At 44.0% G+C, this 19,199-nt stretch overlaps 1 protein-coding gene across 4 annotated transcripts in view; it reads left to right on the forward strand.

The window, feature by feature from the left end:
* The window catches only part of LOC121582414 (signal peptide peptidase-like 3), a 32,717-nt gene extending 13,837 nt beyond the window's left edge, over positions 1 to 18,880 (forward strand). Inside the window, exons 2-11 of one of the 4 annotated variants that reach the window (XM_045225150.1) lie at positions 7,920 to 7,997; positions 8,219 to 8,328; positions 8,553 to 8,672; positions 9,500 to 9,578; positions 9,864 to 9,979; positions 10,580 to 10,686; positions 13,758 to 13,921; positions 14,171 to 14,358; positions 15,254 to 15,363; positions 16,514 to 18,880. In XM_045225150.1, coding sequence (XP_045081085.1) covers positions 7,920 to 7,997; positions 8,219 to 8,328; positions 8,553 to 8,672; positions 9,500 to 9,578; positions 9,864 to 9,979; positions 10,580 to 10,686; positions 13,758 to 13,921; positions 14,171 to 14,358; positions 15,254 to 15,363; positions 16,514 to 16,585 — 1,144 coding nt within the window. In that variant the 3' untranslated portion in view covers positions 16,586 to 18,880. The remainder of the gene's footprint in view (positions 1 to 7,919; positions 7,998 to 8,218; positions 8,329 to 8,552; positions 8,673 to 9,499; positions 9,579 to 9,863; positions 9,980 to 10,579; positions 10,687 to 13,757; positions 13,922 to 14,170; positions 14,359 to 15,253; positions 15,364 to 16,513) is intronic. The other 3 variants (XM_045225152.1, XM_045225151.1, XM_041898171.2) reach the window with 3 other exon arrangements.
* Positions 18,881 to 19,199: the final 319 nt, after the last annotated feature.

The following is a 19,199-nucleotide window of genomic DNA, read 5'->3' on the forward strand; positions in this document are numbered from 1 at the left end:
AATCTCAGTTTGTTACCTGTATAAAAGACACCTGTCCACAGAAGCAATCAATCAATCAGATTCCAAACTCTCCACCATGGCCAAGACCAAAGAGCTCTCCAAGGATGTCAGGGACAAGATTGTAGACCTACACAAGGCTGGAATGGGCTACAAGACCATCGCCAAGCAGCTTGGTGAGAAGGTGACAACAGTTGGTGCGATTATTTGCAAATGGAAGAAACACAAAAGAACTGTCAATCTCCCTCGGCCTGGGGCTCCATGCAAGATCTCACCTCGTGGAGTTGCAATGATCATGAGAACAGTGAGGAATCAGCCCAGAACTACACGGGAGGATCTTGTCAATGATCTCAAGGCAGCTGGGACCATAGTCACCAAGAAAACAATTGGTAACACACTACGCCGTGAAGGACTGAAATCCTGCAGCGCCCGCAAGGTCCCCCTGCTCAAGAAAGCACATATACAGGCCCTTCTGAAGTTTGCCAATGAACATCTGAATGATTCAAAGGAGAACTGGGTGAAAGTGTTGTGGTCAGATGAGACCAAAATCGAGCTCTTTGGCATCAACTCAACTCGCCGTGTTTGGAGGAGGAGGAATGCTGCCTATGACCCCAAGAACACCATCCCCACCGTCAAACATGGAGGTGGAAACATTATGCTTTGGGGGTGTTTTTCTGCTAAGGGAACAGGACAACTTCACCGCATCAAAGGACGATGGACGGGGCCATGTACCATCAAATCTTCCCTCAGTCAGGGCATTGAAAATGGGTCGTGGATGGGTATTCCAGCATGACAATGACCCAAAACATACGGCCAAGGCAACAAATGAGTGACTCAAGAAGAAGCACATTAAGGTCCTGGAGTGGCCTAGCCAGTCTCCAGACCTTAATCCCATAGAAAATCTGTGGAGGGAGCTGAAGGTTCGAGTTGCCAAACGTCAGCATCGAAACCTTAATGACTTGGAGAAGATCTGCAAAGAGGAGTGGGACAAAATCCCTCCTGAGATGTGTGCAAACCTGGTGGCCAACTACAAGAAACGTCTGACCTCTGTGATTGCCAACAAGGGTTTTGCCACCAAGTACTAAGTCATGTTTTGCAGAGGGGTCAAATACTTATTTCCCTCATTAAAATGCAAATACATTTATAACATTTTTGACGTGTTTTTCTGGATTTTTTTGTTGTTATTCTGTCCCTCACTGTTCAAATAAACCTACCATTAAAATGATAGACTGATCATGTCTTTGTCAGTGGGCAAAATCAGCAGGGGATCAAATACTTTTTTCCCTCACTGTAGTCACTTCTCCAAAGTTACATGGATGAAACTTAGAACAGTGAACTAATATGAAACAGACAATAACTACTTTGGAATTATATAACATTTAAATTATTTGTTACATAGGCCTATGTAAACTCAATCCAAATCACAAAAAGCAGACAACTTATAAAAAAAACGTAATACATATAGTAAATTAGCTATATAAAGTCAAGAAAATAATTTACTACAAATCTAAAAGTGGATCCAATTCTTCTAGAAAGCAATCTTTGCCGGTCTAAATCGCTCCCCTGATCTGAGTCCGACCAGTATTTTATTCAAAGCTTCTATGTCGGTATACTTATTCATAGCTGCCTTCTTTTTAGCTTCCTGTTCGATATTCTTAGTTTTTACCTCCCCCCCCTTTGAGAAGTAATATTTTATGCTAAAGCGATGAAATCTGTTTACAATGTAATGTAGCGTGCTCGGTGAGTCTCGTCTCTGAGCTAGGTAGCAATAGTTCGCATTACGCATAAAAGGTTCTAGGCCTTGCTTTGTCCCACCCAGGTCAACTGCATATCTCTTTGGCTACAAGACTGTCAAGGTGCCATAGTAGCCAATCCCCTGTGTAATGGATGCCTTCTGCGCGTAAGCAGGCGATGTCATATTTTTGATGCGCAAAGATAGTCACTCGGTGGACATTCAATGTTGCCATTCAGTCATACATCATCAGATAACATTGGCAATAGGCTAGATTTGATATACTTTTTCCCTATTGCCTTTCATTGATCGCTGGACGAGGGTTGTGGAATTAGGCTACTTCCGTAAGCTTCAACTCTCATAACACTGATGTCAGCATCCTCCATGAAGTCATGCATAGACCAACGGCAAGTAGATGTTTGAATACTTCTGCAGTCAAGACGTCTTAATTTCTATCATATGTATTTCACTTTGAAAGTGGTGAGTAGTAGGGCTCTCCCCGACCCCAAAAAAATCTGTCAATTGGTCGAAATGTTTAAACGTGTATTTTTCCATATAGACACCCTATGTTTTAATAAAATCAACTATATGTAGGCTACTGAGCTTGTCTGATGCTTTAAGCACTGTGATTTAAATATGGAAGACACACAAATTACTAAAGAGGGAGCCAGAGATCAATATAGCCTAACCAGAAGGAAATACCTGTTCCCGACCCTCCTCCCACTGCTGCTGGCCTTCCGTTACACTCCTGAAGTTGCTAGTAATAGGCTACACCAGCGGTTGGAAACCTTTTCCATTTGGAGTGCCAATTTATCGTACCATTTCAACTGATCTGCGTGCCAGTTATGATTTTCATATGCACATTTTCGTGGAACCGTTTCATTTAATTTATAATAGTCTTCATATCTTTAATCAATGTCAAGTCGTTAAGTAAAATTATATCAATGAAAATGATACAAATCTAAAAGTAACTCCTATTGTCTATGTAAAAATAGCCTACATAAAGCTAACAAATAAAAACATTGTGGCCTGCAGGTAGACAATATCCTGATTTTAAAAAATAACACATTGGCTACTAATAGCCTGTCTGCAAGGAACTTGAAACGTTGTATCAACTTGGGCCAGCCCGAAGCTAGTGCTAGTAAACGTTAAAATATTTTGGGCCCTCAGGAGCTCACTGGCGTGGGAAACTAACAGCTGTGTAGGCTATTTGCACAAGGGATAAGAAGTATTCAGGTAGGCTTATTTTATGACGTTTCCATCGGATCAGAGCATGACATTTTTTCCCCCTTTCATGCTGAGTGGTTATCGAAAGGGAGAGAGCTGAAAATATTTTTCAAATGGGCTACGTTGAGGAACTACTGTGATTCTCAATGGATGTAAAAACAGACTTTTGTTTACTTGCTGTTTGAGGCGAAGACATTTTTTCTTTTGAGACGCTCCACATTGCTGTTGAGTTAAGACAATCAGAAATAGTATGAGCTCCCCAGATGTGCACATTTATTGGCCTACATTTCCGCACAGGCCAGGTAGCCTAGGCCTACTTCTATGCGTAATCGGGTGCATTTCCTTTCTCAAGATTGACAGGAGCGCTACAAACAAAAGACAATAAATAAATTGACAACTCATAAATGGACTGAAATTAACCAAAACCTGTTTCTCACAAGTGTAGCCTAGGTTGTGCTCTCTGCAAACGACGTGTCCACTCCTAGAATGAGAACGGTAAGACTAATAATAATATATTGAATGCATTAACAGAAATTACCGTAAGTAAACAAACATAGTAGATTAGAGATTATGGGAACTGTAATTGTAGGCCTACTACTGGTGTGCCATCTCCGCGGCCTCCGCAATGGATTAGTCCACTCAGACAAGCGTGAATCAGACAGATGTGCCATAAAACAATACATTTGACTGCTCAACTAAATAAATCTTGGTCGATCAACAGCCTGTCAACCAAACAATTGACTAAATGGGGTCATCCCTAGTGAGTGGTGATGTAGATCCCCTCTGCATCTGAATATTTTATGCAAGAAGTGGGTTTTGCATCTCCTGGTTTGATTGAAAAGGAGATGTCAGTCAGGCCCATCAACAGGCTAAGGAACATTTCACTTCAGCGTGTTTGAGAGAAAATGTTTGTCAACAGGGCAATCCTTTAGCTTTTAGTTTGCCCTGTGATGTCTATGGTAGTGATTGACATGTTACCTTGCGAGTTCACGCTTCACAGCTCATAAGTACTTATGAATTATGCCGTTTCATCATGTGCTTCCTAACACTTATCCAGGGGTGTAATCTGGTGGGTTGGAGCGCAGTCATACGGCAGGCGACGGGATGTATAGTTATGAAGAACGCATACTGTTATTTTTAGGGGTGTGTCCTCTTAACCCCAGACTACATTTCTCACTCAGGGCTGGCTGCAGAGGGAGATGAGACAGGAGGTAAGGGGTCATAGGCCAGGGGTCAAACCCGCACCTCTCAGATGAAGGCATGGTGACACAGTGCAGCCATTATGCTCTTATTTACCCCCAGAGATGAACCAGTCAGGACTCTACGCTGACCTTTTTTTACAAGGAGCACGTGTGCGCCTAGGTTGAAATTTAGGAGCACAATGAAACATATTTGAGATATTCAAGCTAAAATCTGTAATTTTTCTAGGCGCTTTGGTGCTCCTCCTTCCAGGTCGCACAGCAAAATATTTAGGCGCATATGCAAGTAAAATGGTCGCACTGTAGAGCCCTGCCGGTGTGACTATTTTTCATCTCAGGAAGTGGAACACAAGTCTTCCACTGACTCTTTCTCTATTACATGATCTACAACTTTACCAGTGATAATTAGCCTGCCATGGGCATACAACACCGAGGTCATGCCTCCGATCCAATCCACACCTTTAATGTAAACAAACAGATTTGATTACGGCTGGTAACACATGTAGGGTAAGGTTTGCTGTGCCAGATACCTGACCGGTCAAGATTTCTCCTTCTCAGCCTTCCATCAGCATGGCCCAGTACCCAAAGCTGAGATTCATGTAGGCAGTCTATATCCCACTGAACAGCTATCTGTTTGTCTTTTCTCAGTATGTTTATTTATGCGCTCCTCGGTTTTGTAACTCTGTGTATTTGTGAATATTTTTTAGCTTGTGTATGCGTATTTTAAGCATGCTCAAGCTGCTACCACCGAGGAGTATCTCTCTGAAACCAGAAGTTGTCAGCCAGGCATGTCTGGCAGATAAGGTGAAAGCTACATATTTGTGGGTTTAGAATGTTAAATTGGTAACAGTGTCTCTGTGCAGCTGCTCACAGATGGTCCACCATCCTTCCCGCCCGTTAGTCAGCTATCTAAATGTCTGAGACATTTACACGTTTCCTGTGCAACTTCTACAGCCTTCCCAATTGAATAGCCAGTGTCCCTATTAAGGTTAAATGAAACGCACACTACTGGTCTGTAGTGATGGGGGGGAATCGATAGTTGCAAATCCTGATATTATTTTTGACTATGTATCGTTTTGACAATATCGCAATATTATTTTTGCGCTAGTTGTTTGTACCTGCACCAAAATGCCAGTATTTTTCCTTCATAGCTTGTTCTCCATCTTTTTTAAATCGGGAGCCAATTTGTTTTCAGCACATATTTGAATGACTGATTTAACTTGGTTTCTCATGGCTTTCTTGTCCCACTGCAGAATACATATGGTGAGCAATATGTTTGTAACATCGAAATGCAATAAAATCAGAGTATCAAATTGCAATACATATCAATACATACAATATTGGCACTTATGTATCGTAAAAATATCGTATCGTGAGGTCCATGGCAATTCCCAGCTCATCTGTACGTTTACTTTCGCCTTGTTTGTTGCATAAAGAATTGCATAAATAAACGTGTCTAGAACAAGACAAACCTACACAAGCATCAGGTTTATGCCAATAAGGGTTAGGCTACGGTTTCTCTTCTTCTTTGATTGTGCATTTTCAAAGACACTTTCATTCAGTCCTCAAACCAAAAACAAACACCAGTTAGGAACACACTGTTGAGCATAAATAGCAACTAAACTCAGCAAAAAAAGAAACGTCCTCTCACTGTCAACTGCGTTTATTTTCAGCAAACTTAACATGTGTAAATATTTGTATGAACATAACAAGATTCAACAACTGAGACATAAACTGAACAAGTTCCACAGACATGTGACTAACAGAAATTGAATAATGTGTCCCTGAACAAAGGGGGGGTCAAAATAAAAAGTAACAGTCAGTATCTGGTGTGGCCACCAGCTGCATTAAGTACTGCAGTGCATCTCCTCCTCATGGACTGCACCAGATTTGCCAGTTCTTGCTGTGAGATGTTACCCCACTCTTCCACCTAGGCACCTGCAAGTTCCCGGACATTTCTGGGGGGAAGGGCCCTAGCACTCACCCTCCAATCCAACAGGTCCCAGACGTGCTCAATGGGATTGAGATCGGGGCTCTTTGCTGGCCATGGCAGAACAGACATTCCTGTCTTGCAGGAAATCACGCACCGAACGAGCAGTATGGCTGGTGGCATTATCATGCTGGAGGGTCATGTCAGGATGAGCCTGCAGGAAGGGTACCACATGAGGGAGGAGGATGTCTTCCCTGTAACGCACAGTGTTGAGATTGCCTGCAATGACAACAAGCTCAGTCCGATGATGCTGTGACACACCGCCCCATACCACGACGGACCCTCCACCTCCAAATCGAACCCGCTCCAGAGTACAGGCCTCGGTGTAACGCTCATTTCTTAAACGATAAATGCGAATCACCCCTGGTGAGACAAAACCGCGACTTGTCAGTGAAGAGCACTTTTTGCCAGTCCTGTCTGGTCCAGCGACGGTGGGTTTGTGCCCATAGGCGACATTGTTGCCGGTGATGTCTGGTGAGGACCTGCCTTACAACAGGCCTACAAGCCCTCAGTCCAGCCTCTCTCAGCCTATTGCGGACACTCTGAGCACTGATGGAGGGATTGTGCGTTCCTGGTGTAACTCTGGCAGTTGTTGTTGCCATCCTGTACCTGTCCCGCAGGTGTGATGTTCGGATGTGCCGATCCTGTGCAGGTGTTGTTACACGTGGTCTGCCACTGCGAGGACGATCAGCTGTCCGTCCTGTCTCCCTGTAGCGCTGTCTTAGGCGTCTCACAGTACGGACATTGCAATTTATTGCCCTGGCCACATCTGCAGTGCTCATGCCTCCTTGCAGCATGCCTAAGGCACTTTCACGCAGATGAGCAGGGACCCTGGGCATCTTTCTTGTGGTGTTTTCCAGAGTCGGTAGAAAGGCCTCTTTAGTGTCCTAAGTTTTCATAACTGTGACCTTAATTTCCTACCATCTGTAAGCTGTTAGTGTCTTAACGACCATTCCACAGGTGCATGTTCATTAATTGTTTATGGTTCATTGAACCAGCATGGGAAACAGTGTTGAAACCCTTTACAATGAAGATCTGTGAAGTTATTTGGAATTATACAAATTATCTTTAAAAGACAGGGTCCTGAAAAAGGGGCATTTTCTTTTTTTGCTGAGTTTAGTATGTCATGCTCATTTTGGGTTCCTTTCTCCTTGCTGAAAGAAAGAAAATGTATTGATTTAGTGTCGGGATTTATTTTCTTGAAAGGTTTGTTAACTAAAGGGATTATGACCACCAGGATTACAAATGAGAATTTACTCTTCAATAATGTTAATTATAGTCTTATGACGCAACTGACCAATGTCAAGCTGTACTGTTCTGACTGTTATGCCATTCTTATAGTTTATTATTATTAATCTGCATAGTGCTTGGATACACCCACATGAGTTTTGTAGTGGCCAATGTTGGACTATCGTCTATCTTCCCGACCTTGCGATTATTAGCCCTTTGTTGAGATATGCAACACTGAAGGTATACTATGTGTTACTCTGTATTATAAACTGGGTGGGTCGAGCCCTGAATGCTGATTTGGCGGAAAGCTGTGGTATATCAGACTGTATGACATTTATTTTACTGCTCTAATTACATTTGTAACCAGTTTATAATAGCAATAAGGCACCTCGGATATTTCTGGTATATTGCCAATATACCAATGCTAAGGGCTGTATCCAGGCACTCCACGTTGCGTCGTGCTTAAGAACAGCCCTTCGGGCCTTATTGCTGAAATCTAGTCTGTGGAGGAAATGGAATCTAAAATCTTTCTCTCTGTCTATAGGGCGTACTCCCTGGTTGACTCCAGCCAGGTGTCCACCTTCCTCATCTCAATCCTCCTCATCGTCTATGGCAGCTTCAGGTCAGTCTACCCTGTCCAACCCTCTTACATCACAGATAGGCCAACACTGGTCACTGGGTCTCATCTTCTTTATCATGTTACTTCCATTACAGTGAGCGCCTATGTTGAGCTATCCAGTCATTTTAAAACAAGTCTTCAACAGAATAGCAATGTGAGAGATGCTTGATTTATTTCAGATAGTCAACCTCTCTCCACCTTTCCCTCCATCTCTCCCCATGCAGATCATTAAACATGGACTGTGAGAACCAGGAGAAAGACAAGGATGGTAACCCTGTCCCGAATGGGGCCTTCAACAATGGCAACACAAACAACAGTGAGTCTCACATATTTGGTGAGACATAAGACATACAGAGCGTGTGTTTTTTCTTTTTTTGTTTACAAGTTTGAAGTCGTCATACCGTGGATTCCGTATATTTAGTGGTTGGTTGGTTTGCTGTTATCCAGGCTGTAGATGCAGCACATGCAGAAATGTGTGTATTTGTGTGATTGTGTCTTTCTCTATCCCTGTGTGTTTGAGCATTCTCACTTGTGCATGTATTGTGTGTTGTCTTGTAGGTATTCAGACTATAGACTCCACGCAGGCTCTGTTCCTGCCCATAGGAGCCTCCGTGTCGCTGCTCGTCATGTTCTTCTTCTTCGACTCTGTCCAGGTGGTCTTCACCATTTGTACCGCAGGTACCCGACTCCTCACACAGCACACAGACACGCGCCATAAAGTCACAGAGCAATTTCTTGCTCTTTTTGCCTAAAGGCAAGCTTACACTAATTTATTTTTTTCCTTAGAGGTTGGCGTCATAATGAGGCAAAATGCAGGTCCTGCATTGATTTAACAGAAACATTATTCTCTGCATAATTCTTATTAGGCTTGGGCGATACCCCGGTATACGGTATAAACGGTATATTTAGAAATACCGATGGTATGATTTTCAATATCATCTTTTGGGGGGGTGGGCGTGCCATTTAGCAGACGCTTTTATCCAAAGCGACTTAGTCATGTGTGCATACATTTTTACGTATGGGTGGTCCCGGGGATCGAACCCACTACCCTGGCGTTACAAGCGCCATGCTCTACCAATTGAGCTACAGAGGACCACAACTATAAGTTAAGTATAACTAAGAAATCTAAGATGTGTCAAATAAATTACAGCCAGCTCAGGGCTCCAGCTATCCATTTGGTTTGCTAACTTGCTAGCTAAGTGGCTAGATGTCAAGATCAAGCTTCTTGGTTACAGTAGAGTCATTCAATCACCTCCTGGATCAAGATCCCTGTTTTTTATTTTATAAAATAGTGCCCCTAGTGTCCACATTCAGTAATACTGTATACCCCTGTAGGGTACAAAGACGGTATGAAAATCTGGATACCGCCCAACTCTAATTCTTATGATGACAATGATTAGGACTCTGCTAAACTGATTGAAACCAATGGACAGAAACAAACTGTCTGGCTGCTATATCTTTGTCTAGTTCACTTATCTATCTTCCTCTTTGTTGTTCCTTTTCAGTTCTTGCGACAATAGCATTTGCATTCCTCCTTTTGCCGATGTGCCAGTACTTGACCAGACCCTGCTCCCCACAAAACAAGTAAGGAAGCTGAGAGGCTGCCATGGCCAAAAAACAATAATGTGACAAGTCTTTAATTCGCCTTTTATGTTTGACAATGTGAAGCATCGGGCCTTAGATTTCTCAGCTTAATCAGAATTCTTCAACCTTAACCCCCGTGTGTGTGTATTGAACACATTTTGACTCAAATTGGCTGTATTTACACTTTTGACCCCATACACCCTGTGTTTAGAGGAGATAATGTATTTTCCAGTGATTGTGTTTTGTCCCGTGTGTATAAACCATCTCTCTCTCTCTGCCCCCCTGTAGGATCTCGTTTGGCTGCTGTGGGCGCTTCACTCTGGCCGAGCTCCTCTCCTTCTCCCTCTCTGTCATGCTGGTGCTGATCTGGGTGCTCACTGGACACTGGCTGCTCATGGACGGTATGTCAGTGTGTTCGTGTGTCTAGTGGGGGGGTGTAAACAACGCATGTCAGATTGTCTTGCCATTGTAAGGTTTGCCTTTCTTTAGTTTCTCTCTAATCTCGTGTGTCTCGCTCTCTGAGCTCCATTACATGTGTTTTTGAGCTGTGTGTGTTCATGTCTGATATTCCCCACTGTGTGTGTCTCTTCCTCTCTCAGCACTGTGTGTCTGTCTTCCTCTCTCAGCACTGTGTGTCTGTCTCCCTCTCTCAGCACTGTGTGTCTGTCTCCCTCTCTCAGCACTGTGTGTCTGTCTTCCTCTCTCAGCACTGTGTGTCTGTCTTCCTCTCTCAGCACTGTGTGTCTGTCTTCCTCTCTCAGCACTGTGTGTCTGTCTTCCTCTCTCAGCACTGTGTGTCTGTCTTCCTCTCTCAGCACTGTGTGTCTGTCTTCCTCTCTCAGCACTGTGTGTCTGTCTTCCTCTCTCAGCACTGTGTGTCTGTCTTCCTCTCTCAGCACTGTGTGTCTCTCTTCCTCTCTCAGCACTGTGTGTGCCTCTCTCTCTTCCTCTCTGAGCTTTGTGTGTTCATATTTCTGATATTCCTCTGTCTTTCTCCTCAGCTCTGGCCATGGGGCTGTGTGTGGCCATGATAGCGTTTGTGCGGCTGCCCAGTCTGAAGGTGTCTTGCCTGCTGCTATCAGGGCTGCTTATCTATGACGTATTCTGGGTAAGATAGCCGCTCCCATTCCTCCCTCCACCCAGCTGACCCAAATACAACAGCTAAAACACAGGCAGGGCCATGGGTCCTCAGATACGAAACACAAAGGACCACACCACAGCTGTAGACAATGGCTGAATCTCAAACTGAATACTTAGATCACTCGACGTGTGTGTTCACGAGTCAATCGAGTCCATCTGAAACGCTAGTTGTCGAGCCATCGAGGCCTCCACTGAACCTTTCGGAAGCCTCTTTTTCAAGTGGCATACTGTGCGTTCTTCCCATGAATCTCAGCGCGTTACCTAGTAAAAACATAATTACTACTACTTTGCCCCCCAAAAAAAAATCAGAATAAATGAAGATGAATTAATTTTGAAGTTTTTGCCAAGGTCTTAGTCACACAATTTTACATCTAGCTAAGGAGTTGTGCTTGAAGAAGCAGTATTTCTGACATTTGATAATGTACACGAAAACCTGTCCATTCTCTTGCTAAGCCTGAGCCAGTCACGTCATATCAAAGCTTACCAGCTAGTGCAACACTAAATACATCTAGTTAGCTAGCTAGTAACGTTATTCTATCACAATTAATACGTTTTAATGAAGCAGTAACTGTCTGTTCTTCTCTGAGTCAGTGCAGTATCGAGTCAGCAGCTGCTGCGCCCACGACGCTCAGCTGAGCTGATTCAGTTACAACGTAGCGATTGGTGCTTTGGAAACATGGTGAAGTATGGACTGATTGCTAAGAACATGTGTACAACTTCATCAGCAAGCTGTCAAACTATTGTAAATAATTGACATCCAAGCTACATGCTGTTTACCATTGCAGCGGTGCCTAAAATCCTTACCTAACATTAGCTTGAATTCCATTCCAACCCTTGTATTTGTTAGTGAATCTAGCTAACATCAGGCAGGTTACAACCAGCTAAATTGGCTCATGAAACCAATATACTTGTACATATTTTGTGCATGAGTAGCTAGAGATAAAGTTTTTACTTTCTCACTGTCTATCGGAGTATGCGTGTCTGCCCATGTTTCATATCGAGTCATGCTACAAGACAGGTCGCGCGAGACGATGCTCGCAAATGGACGTCAAGTGTGTATCGTGTCAACCTGCAGGCTCGAGTGATGACTATCAAACACAAGGGCCACTCAATAAAGGGCTTAGTGTCCAAATGTTCAGTTTGAGATTTAGCCAATTTTACTATACAGTGAGGGAAAAAAGTATTTGATCCCCTGCTGATTTTGTACGTTTGCCCACTGACAAAGAAATGATCAGTCTATAATTTTAATGGTAGGTTTATTTGAACAGTGAGAGACAGAATGACAACAAAAATATCCAGAAAAACGCATGTCAAAAATGTTATAAATTGATTTGCATTTTAATGAGGGAAATAAGTATTTGACCCCCTCTCAGTCAGAAAGATTTCTGGCTCCCAGGTGTCTTTTATACAGGTAACGAGCTGAGATTAGGAGCACACTCTTAAAGGGAGTGCTCCTAATCTCAGCTTGTTACCTGTATAAAAGACACCTGTCCACAGAAGCAATCAATCAATCAGATTCCAAACTCTCCACCATGGCCAAGACCAAAGAGCTCTCCAAGGATGTCAGGGACAAGATTGTAGACCTACACAAGGCTGTAATGGGCTACAAGACCATCGCCAAGCAGCTTGGTGAGAAGGTGACAACAGTTGGTGCGGTTATTCGCAAATGGAAGAAACACAAAAGAACTGTCAATCTCCCTCGGCCTGGGGCTCCATGCAAGATCTCACCTCGTGGAGTTGCAATGATCATGAGAACGGTGAGGAATCAGCCCAGAACTACACGGGAGGATCTTGTCAATGATCTCAAGGCAGCTGGGACCATAGTCACCAAGAAAACAATTGGTAACACACTACGCCGTAAAGGACTGAAATCCTGCAGCGCCCGCAAGGTCCCCCTGCTCAAGAAAGCACATATACATGCCCGTCTGAAGTTTGCCAATGAACATCTGAATGATTCAGAGTAGAACTGGGTGAAAGTGTTGTGGTCAGATGAGACCAAAATGGAGCTCTTTGGCATCAACTCAACTCACCGTGTTTGGAGGAGGAGGAATGCTGCCTATGACCCCAAGAACACCATCCCCACCGTCAAACATGAAGGTGGAAACATTATGCTTTGGGGGGGGGGGTTCTGCTAAGGGGACAGGACAACTTCACAGCATCAAAGGGACGATGGACGGGGCCATGTACCGTCAAGTCTTGGGTGAGAACCTCTTTCCCTCAGCCAGGGCATTGAAAATGGGTCGTGGATGGGTATTCCAGCATGACAATGACCCAAAACACACAGCCAAGGCAACAAAGGAGAGGCTCAAGAAGAAGCACATTAAGGTCCTGGAGTGGCCTAGCCAGTCTCCAGACCTTAATTCCATAGAAAATCTGTGGAGGGAGCTGAAAGTTCAAGTTGCCAAACGTCAGCCTCGAAACCTTAATGACTTGGAGAAGATCTGCAAAGAGGAGTGGAACAAAATCCCTCCTGAGATGTGTGCAAACCTGGTGGCCAACTACAAGAAACGTCTGACCTCTGTGATTGCCAACAAGGGTTTTGCCACCAAGTACTAAGTCATGTTTTGCAGAGGGGTCAAATACTTATTTCCCTCATTAAAATACAAATCAATTTCTAACATTTTTGACATGCGTTGTTCTGGATTTTTTATTGTTATTCTGTCTCTCACTGTTCAAATAAACCTACCATTAAAATTATAGACTGATCATGTCTTTGTCAGTGGGCAAACGTACAAAATCAGCAGGGGATCAAATACTTTTTTCCCTCACTGTATGTGTGAAAACCTAAGGTACAGCAAGTGCCGCTGTTCGAGGTCTCTTATGTTTATTGAGGTGGACAGAGCAGAGCAGGGAATAGACTGATTAGTAGAAGTTTCTGGTTATCTCCGCTGTACGCCATGGTAGAGCCTAAAAGGCCATCTCTGTTATTCTACCACATTTATCGTGGTTAGACTACATGTTCAAGACAGAACTACAAATGTGGCTATTTTCTAAGGATCACTTGAGCCTCCGTAGATGACGACTCTGTCTGTCCTGCAGGTGTTCTTCTCAGCCTACATCTTCAACAGCAACGTGATGGTGAAGGTGGCCACCCAGCCGGCTGACAACCCCTTAGACGTGCTGTCCAGGAAGCTCCACCTGGGCCCTGGGATGGGCCGCGACGTCCCCCGCTTGTCCCTGCCCGGCAAACTGGTCTTCCCCAGGTACCACAGCCTTGCCATGGGGGGGGTGGATCTATGTTTAAACCTCCAACTCCATTCACTACAGCTGTATTGATTAACCTCTGCTGTTCTTATGAGCTCTGAAGCTCAAGCTTGCATTTCCTCTTCCTCTCTCACCCCCCCCCCTCCTCCTCCTCTCCTTCTCTCTTTACATCCTGCCCTTCACCATGTTTTGGTTGTCTGTTTTCCCTCCCTCTTTTCTCCCTATATCTCATCCCTCTCTCCTTACAGTTCCACAGGCAGTCACTTCTCCATGCTGGGGATCGGGGACATCGTGATGCCGGGGCTGCTGCTGTGCTTTGTGCTGCGCTATGACAACTACAAGAAGCAGGCCAGCGGGGAGGCTGGGGGACCAGGCACGCCCGGACGCATGGGGCGCGTCTCCTACTTCCACTGCACTCTCATCGGATACTTTGTGGGTAAGGACAGAGTGAGAGATCGAGGCGGGAGGGACCATCGTGTAACACGGGGCTGTCCAAACCTGTCCCTGGAGAGCTTACCCTCCAGTAGGTTTTCGCTCCAACCCCAGTAGGTAACTAACCTGATTCAGCTTATCAACCAAGTTAAAGGTAGACTTTGGGCAAAAACGCAAAAAGAATGGCTTTAAACTGTATAACTGATCAGTGCACCATCATACCAGGTAATTTAATGCTTAAAAACAACAACAAAAAGATCAATAAGATATTTGGCTACAGAAGTGCCATTTGTTACTGATCTCTACAGCTTCTATCCAAAACCAAATCCTGTGAAATGACATCATCACATACTGGTGGAGTTACTGGCTAGCTACATTGGCTAGCTTAGCTAACAAACTAGCTACTTCGGTCGCAGCGCGCATGACCAGAATGACACATCGATGAACCACCAAAGGCACACCCCATTTCTGTTAGACAATTGACAGAGGCGGAATTGGAATGTTTTTCGGACCCAAAGTCTACTTTTAATTATTAGAATCAAGTGTGCTAGATAAGGGTTGGCACGAACAGGACAGATGCTCTGCAGGAACAGGGTTGGGCAGCCCACACAACCACATTCTGACTTGTTGAACCAGTCTGTAGAGAGCGCAGTTGCCTGGTTAACTAGACTATTGGCAGTAATCCACCATATGACATCATATAAAGGGAGGCGACTTCAAGCTTAGAGAATTCAACAACAATAGTGGCATTCTTGGCTGATTTTGAATGTAGTTTTATTCTGTATGCACTACAGGGAAGCCTCCCTCTGTACACAATGTCATATTGCTTATTCTACCTTAAACTCCATAGTATGAGAAGTTTGACTGGAGTGTTTCTGACCTGTCTCTGTTCTTTCCAGGCCTGCTGACTGCAACTGTGGCCTCCAGGATCCACCGCGCGGCTCAGCCTGCCCTGCTCTACCTGGTGCCCTTCACCTTGCTGCCTCTGCTCACCATGGCCTACCTGAAGGTACATATGGGGGGGGATAATATGATGGAGTCAGTCATTTAAGTAAGTTAAGAGGTCAGACAAAATAGCAGGACTGCTATTGTATAAATGTGTTTTGACTGAATGCTGACAGTCAGAAGCTATGTTTCCATTAAATTGTCCAGAGATTGTTTTGTCGACATTTAGAAAGTTTGCATAGAAAATAGTTGCAATTGCCTACTACAATGCATTTCCATTTAACTTTCTGTTGTGAGATAAAAACAGCTGGACGTAATGACATCACACAAAAGAAAAACACTTTTTTTGCCCCAAAAAACTAGAATGTCTAATAAAAATAGCGTTTCCATGATCCATTTAGGCGAATTGCGCATTAATAAATTGGCGACAGCCTGTATGCCCTCCCACCTATCTGTTTCATGTCTCAGGTAGCCTACCAACGTATCGCCACGGTCCATGCCATGGTGAAACTTGCACTCCTGTAGATTTTTAAATAATTGGATGGTAAAACTTGCATTCAGCCAACCAGATAAGCAAGGCAAAGCAATTCAGGCATTCTTCAAAGTCAGGACAATCCTTGTCCTGCAAAAAAATATTATTATAGTTGGAAAAATGTATTTAGCAAGCAGTAGTCATTTAGAATTAAATATGGAGTGATGATTACATCACGTTCCCCACGTACTTTAAAAATACAATCATTTACTTGAAAAACACAGTTTCCATCGTCATTTGACGCAATAAAGTTGGACAAAAGAAAAAGCCGCCCCTGTCAAACGATCTTTAGAACATTTCTCCTATAGCTGCCGTTTCCATTACACATGTCACAATGTGTTGTGACATTGCTTTTGTCTAAATAAACCTGGGTCAATGGAAACCTGCCTAGTGACTGAGATCAACCAATCGAGGCAGTGCTTAAGTGGTAGAGGATGCCTAGAGGAGTAATCCAGGATCAAGGCAGTTAGGACACCAGGCCAGTGACCAGAGGTAATGGATGTAGCTGTTGAGGATATGATGTGGTATGGGAGCCGCTAGGCTAGTGGTTAGCTTCTAACACTGGGTGTGTCGTACCGGTGGTAGAGTAGGTCAAGATGGGTGATATCTGTGGGTGAGGATGGGAGTCAGTGGTGTGGTACTAAAGTAGTTACTGGGAATCTAACCCTGGTGTGTCCTACAGGGAGACCTGCGGCGCATGTGGTCAGAGCCTTTCCACACCAAGGCCAGCAGCTCCCGCTTCCTGGAGGTATGATGCACCCTGGGAACACAGCCAGTGTGGGGAGGACCATGAGAGAAGAGTGAGAGGAAGAGCGTGCACTGAAGAGAGGCCTTGTCCTCATCACTCGTTCATTCTTTCCACCCATCCTCTGAGCAGCAGACCTCTCATATGGACACCATTGTGTGGACCTCATTGCCAGACAACTCCTCTTTGCTTCTTTTTCTTCTTACTCCGTCTCTCCATTTCCTCTTTCTCCTACTTCCTTTTTTCACAATTCCTGTCCATCTTTTTCCACTCCTCTCTATATTCCATACTTTTTTATCCCCCCTCCCTTTCCATGGCCCATTCCATTTTGCTAGGCCTCTCCCTCTCTCCTTTCGCTCTTGGTCTTTCTCTCTCTCTTTCTCTCACTGACTCTGTCGGACTCCAAGGCCAGGTCTCGCCCTATATGGATTACTGGGTGTGGGACGTGACTGGGTCTTCATCATGAATCATATTATTATTCTGGAATGATTTGGTATGAACCGCGGAGAGAGTAGGCATAGCTGCTGCTGCCACTACGCAGGACAATTGACATCAGTGCACAGGACCAGCAGCCTACGGGAGAGAGAAGGAATGGTTAATCAGTCTCTCCCTCCCTCTGTCTCTGCCATCCATCTCCCCCCTCTGTCCCCAGAACACTTCTCCTCTCTTTCCTCTACACCCTCAACCCCTCCCCCTCTCTAACAATCTCCCCCCTCCCCACCTTCTCTCATTTGCTGCCCCATCACAGAAACATGTATTTTATTTAGAAAATATTTTATTCTTGGCATATACAGAAATTATGCATTATAAATTGTGAATGTGTCCCTACTATTGATGGGGACGCATCTCTCTTTGTAAATATGTGTACACACATATTTGGGTGTCATGTTGTTTGTGTGTGTGTGTGTGTGTGTGAGAGAGCATAGAATGCGAGATTGTGTTATTTCATTATTATGAACAATTTAATAATGTTTTAGATCCAGCACAGGTATAAAAGGCATCGACAATGAGGACTTGTGGAGTGACAAGTCTGACTTGGATCACAGCTTTGTTCTGGAAGGTTAGTCACACTAGGGGAGGTTTCCCTGTGTACACGTTTCCTCCCACGAGTGACAGAATGGACATTGGGAAACCCCTAGATACCCTCGACATGTGCCATGGCTGTACCTGGAGGTGTGTCTGTTTCTCTGTGTGTGTGTGATCATATAGCATTACCTCCATAATGTCTAATGGACCTTGAGAGAGGAAGTCTCTATTACGCCCCTGAGGGATTCAGCTTAATAAAGGATTGTAATCAATGGACCCTGAGAGGTTCAAACTAACCCATAGCTAGTTTTTACTGTCAACGGTTTAGTATCACCGCAGTTTTTGGATTGTCATTCCTCCCACAGTTTTGTGGTGCTTGTCAGTTAGATCATAGCTTGAACAATACTGGAATTAAAGTGTGTGAGAGCGAGAGAATCCGAGGGAGAGCGAGACTTGGATGGAACATGCAGTTTGCTGGCTTCCTGTCTTGGGTTGTTTTCTTTACCTGTTTTTTTTATGTTGGTTCTCTGGCCTTGCATGTCAAGTGTACAGTGTGTGTCATTCCTCAGACTGCATCAACAGGACACTTGCAGCTCAGAGACTCTCTGCTGGCCCAAACCAAGGCACTGAGCTTTGCCAGCAAGGCTGCACAGAGGAAAGTTACATGGACAAAGGCCAGGAGTCTGGAGGACTCTGAACGGTTCTGACCCAACAGGCCACCTGGCAGGTTTTTGAGACTTGTTTAGCCCTGACTTCACTCTGGCTGATCATTACCTGGACATTATCTGGCTGTGGGACAGACCACTGTCGGATGGCCTAAACATCATGGACTTCATGTAACTACAAAAAACCCATCCCTGTCCCCTCTGCCTCTTTATGGACTTGGCAAAGAAAATATCAAAAACGATGACGATCATGGTGATAAAAAATTGAAGAACAATTGATGTTTTCATTTTTTATGGAATATCTTTCTTTTTATCCCCTTTGTATTAGTTTTTTTTCTCTTTCTTTTTTTCTTAGTGCTGTAGGTTTAGGTTTCCCATTTGATACTTTCCTTTCCTCTCCTCACTTGCAGCAGAGGACTGGCTCTAGCTCTTGGTGCATTGCCATTACAGCTGAATGGATTCTGTATACAAAAAGTTGAATAAATTAAGAACTGTTTAGTGAAACATGGACTTTAATGAGCTGAATCTAAAATATTTTGTCTTCTTAAACCCCTCCCTGTTCCTTTCCCCCCTTGTCAGGATTCTACTGTAAATAAACATGACTCTAACTGTACGGCTCCTGTGTCCGACTCATTTTCTACAGGCTTACGTTGGAGTCATATCAGGCTCATTGTTCAACTTACGCTGGTATGGGTTCTGTATCAGTTACTCTGGTAGGAAGTTGAGACCTTTTGATAGATTACTTTCTTTCGCACTAGCTACATTATCAGGGGATAATGTTTGATAAATTCAGTTGTACTCATAGTGTGATGAGGCCAATGTTACTGGTAGTTTATATTCAGAATACTCTGTTTTTGAATAAGTAATAGACATTGAAATAAGTTTTTCATTAGATAAAATATGAGCAAAATGCCCTTATGTTATGAAAATGA

The sequence above is a fragment of the Coregonus clupeaformis genome, chromosome 15, assembly GCF_020615455.1.
Source record: "Coregonus clupeaformis isolate EN_2021a chromosome 15, ASM2061545v1, whole genome shotgun sequence".
NCBI lineage: Eukaryota > Metazoa > Chordata > Actinopteri > Salmoniformes > Salmonidae > Coregonus > Coregonus clupeaformis.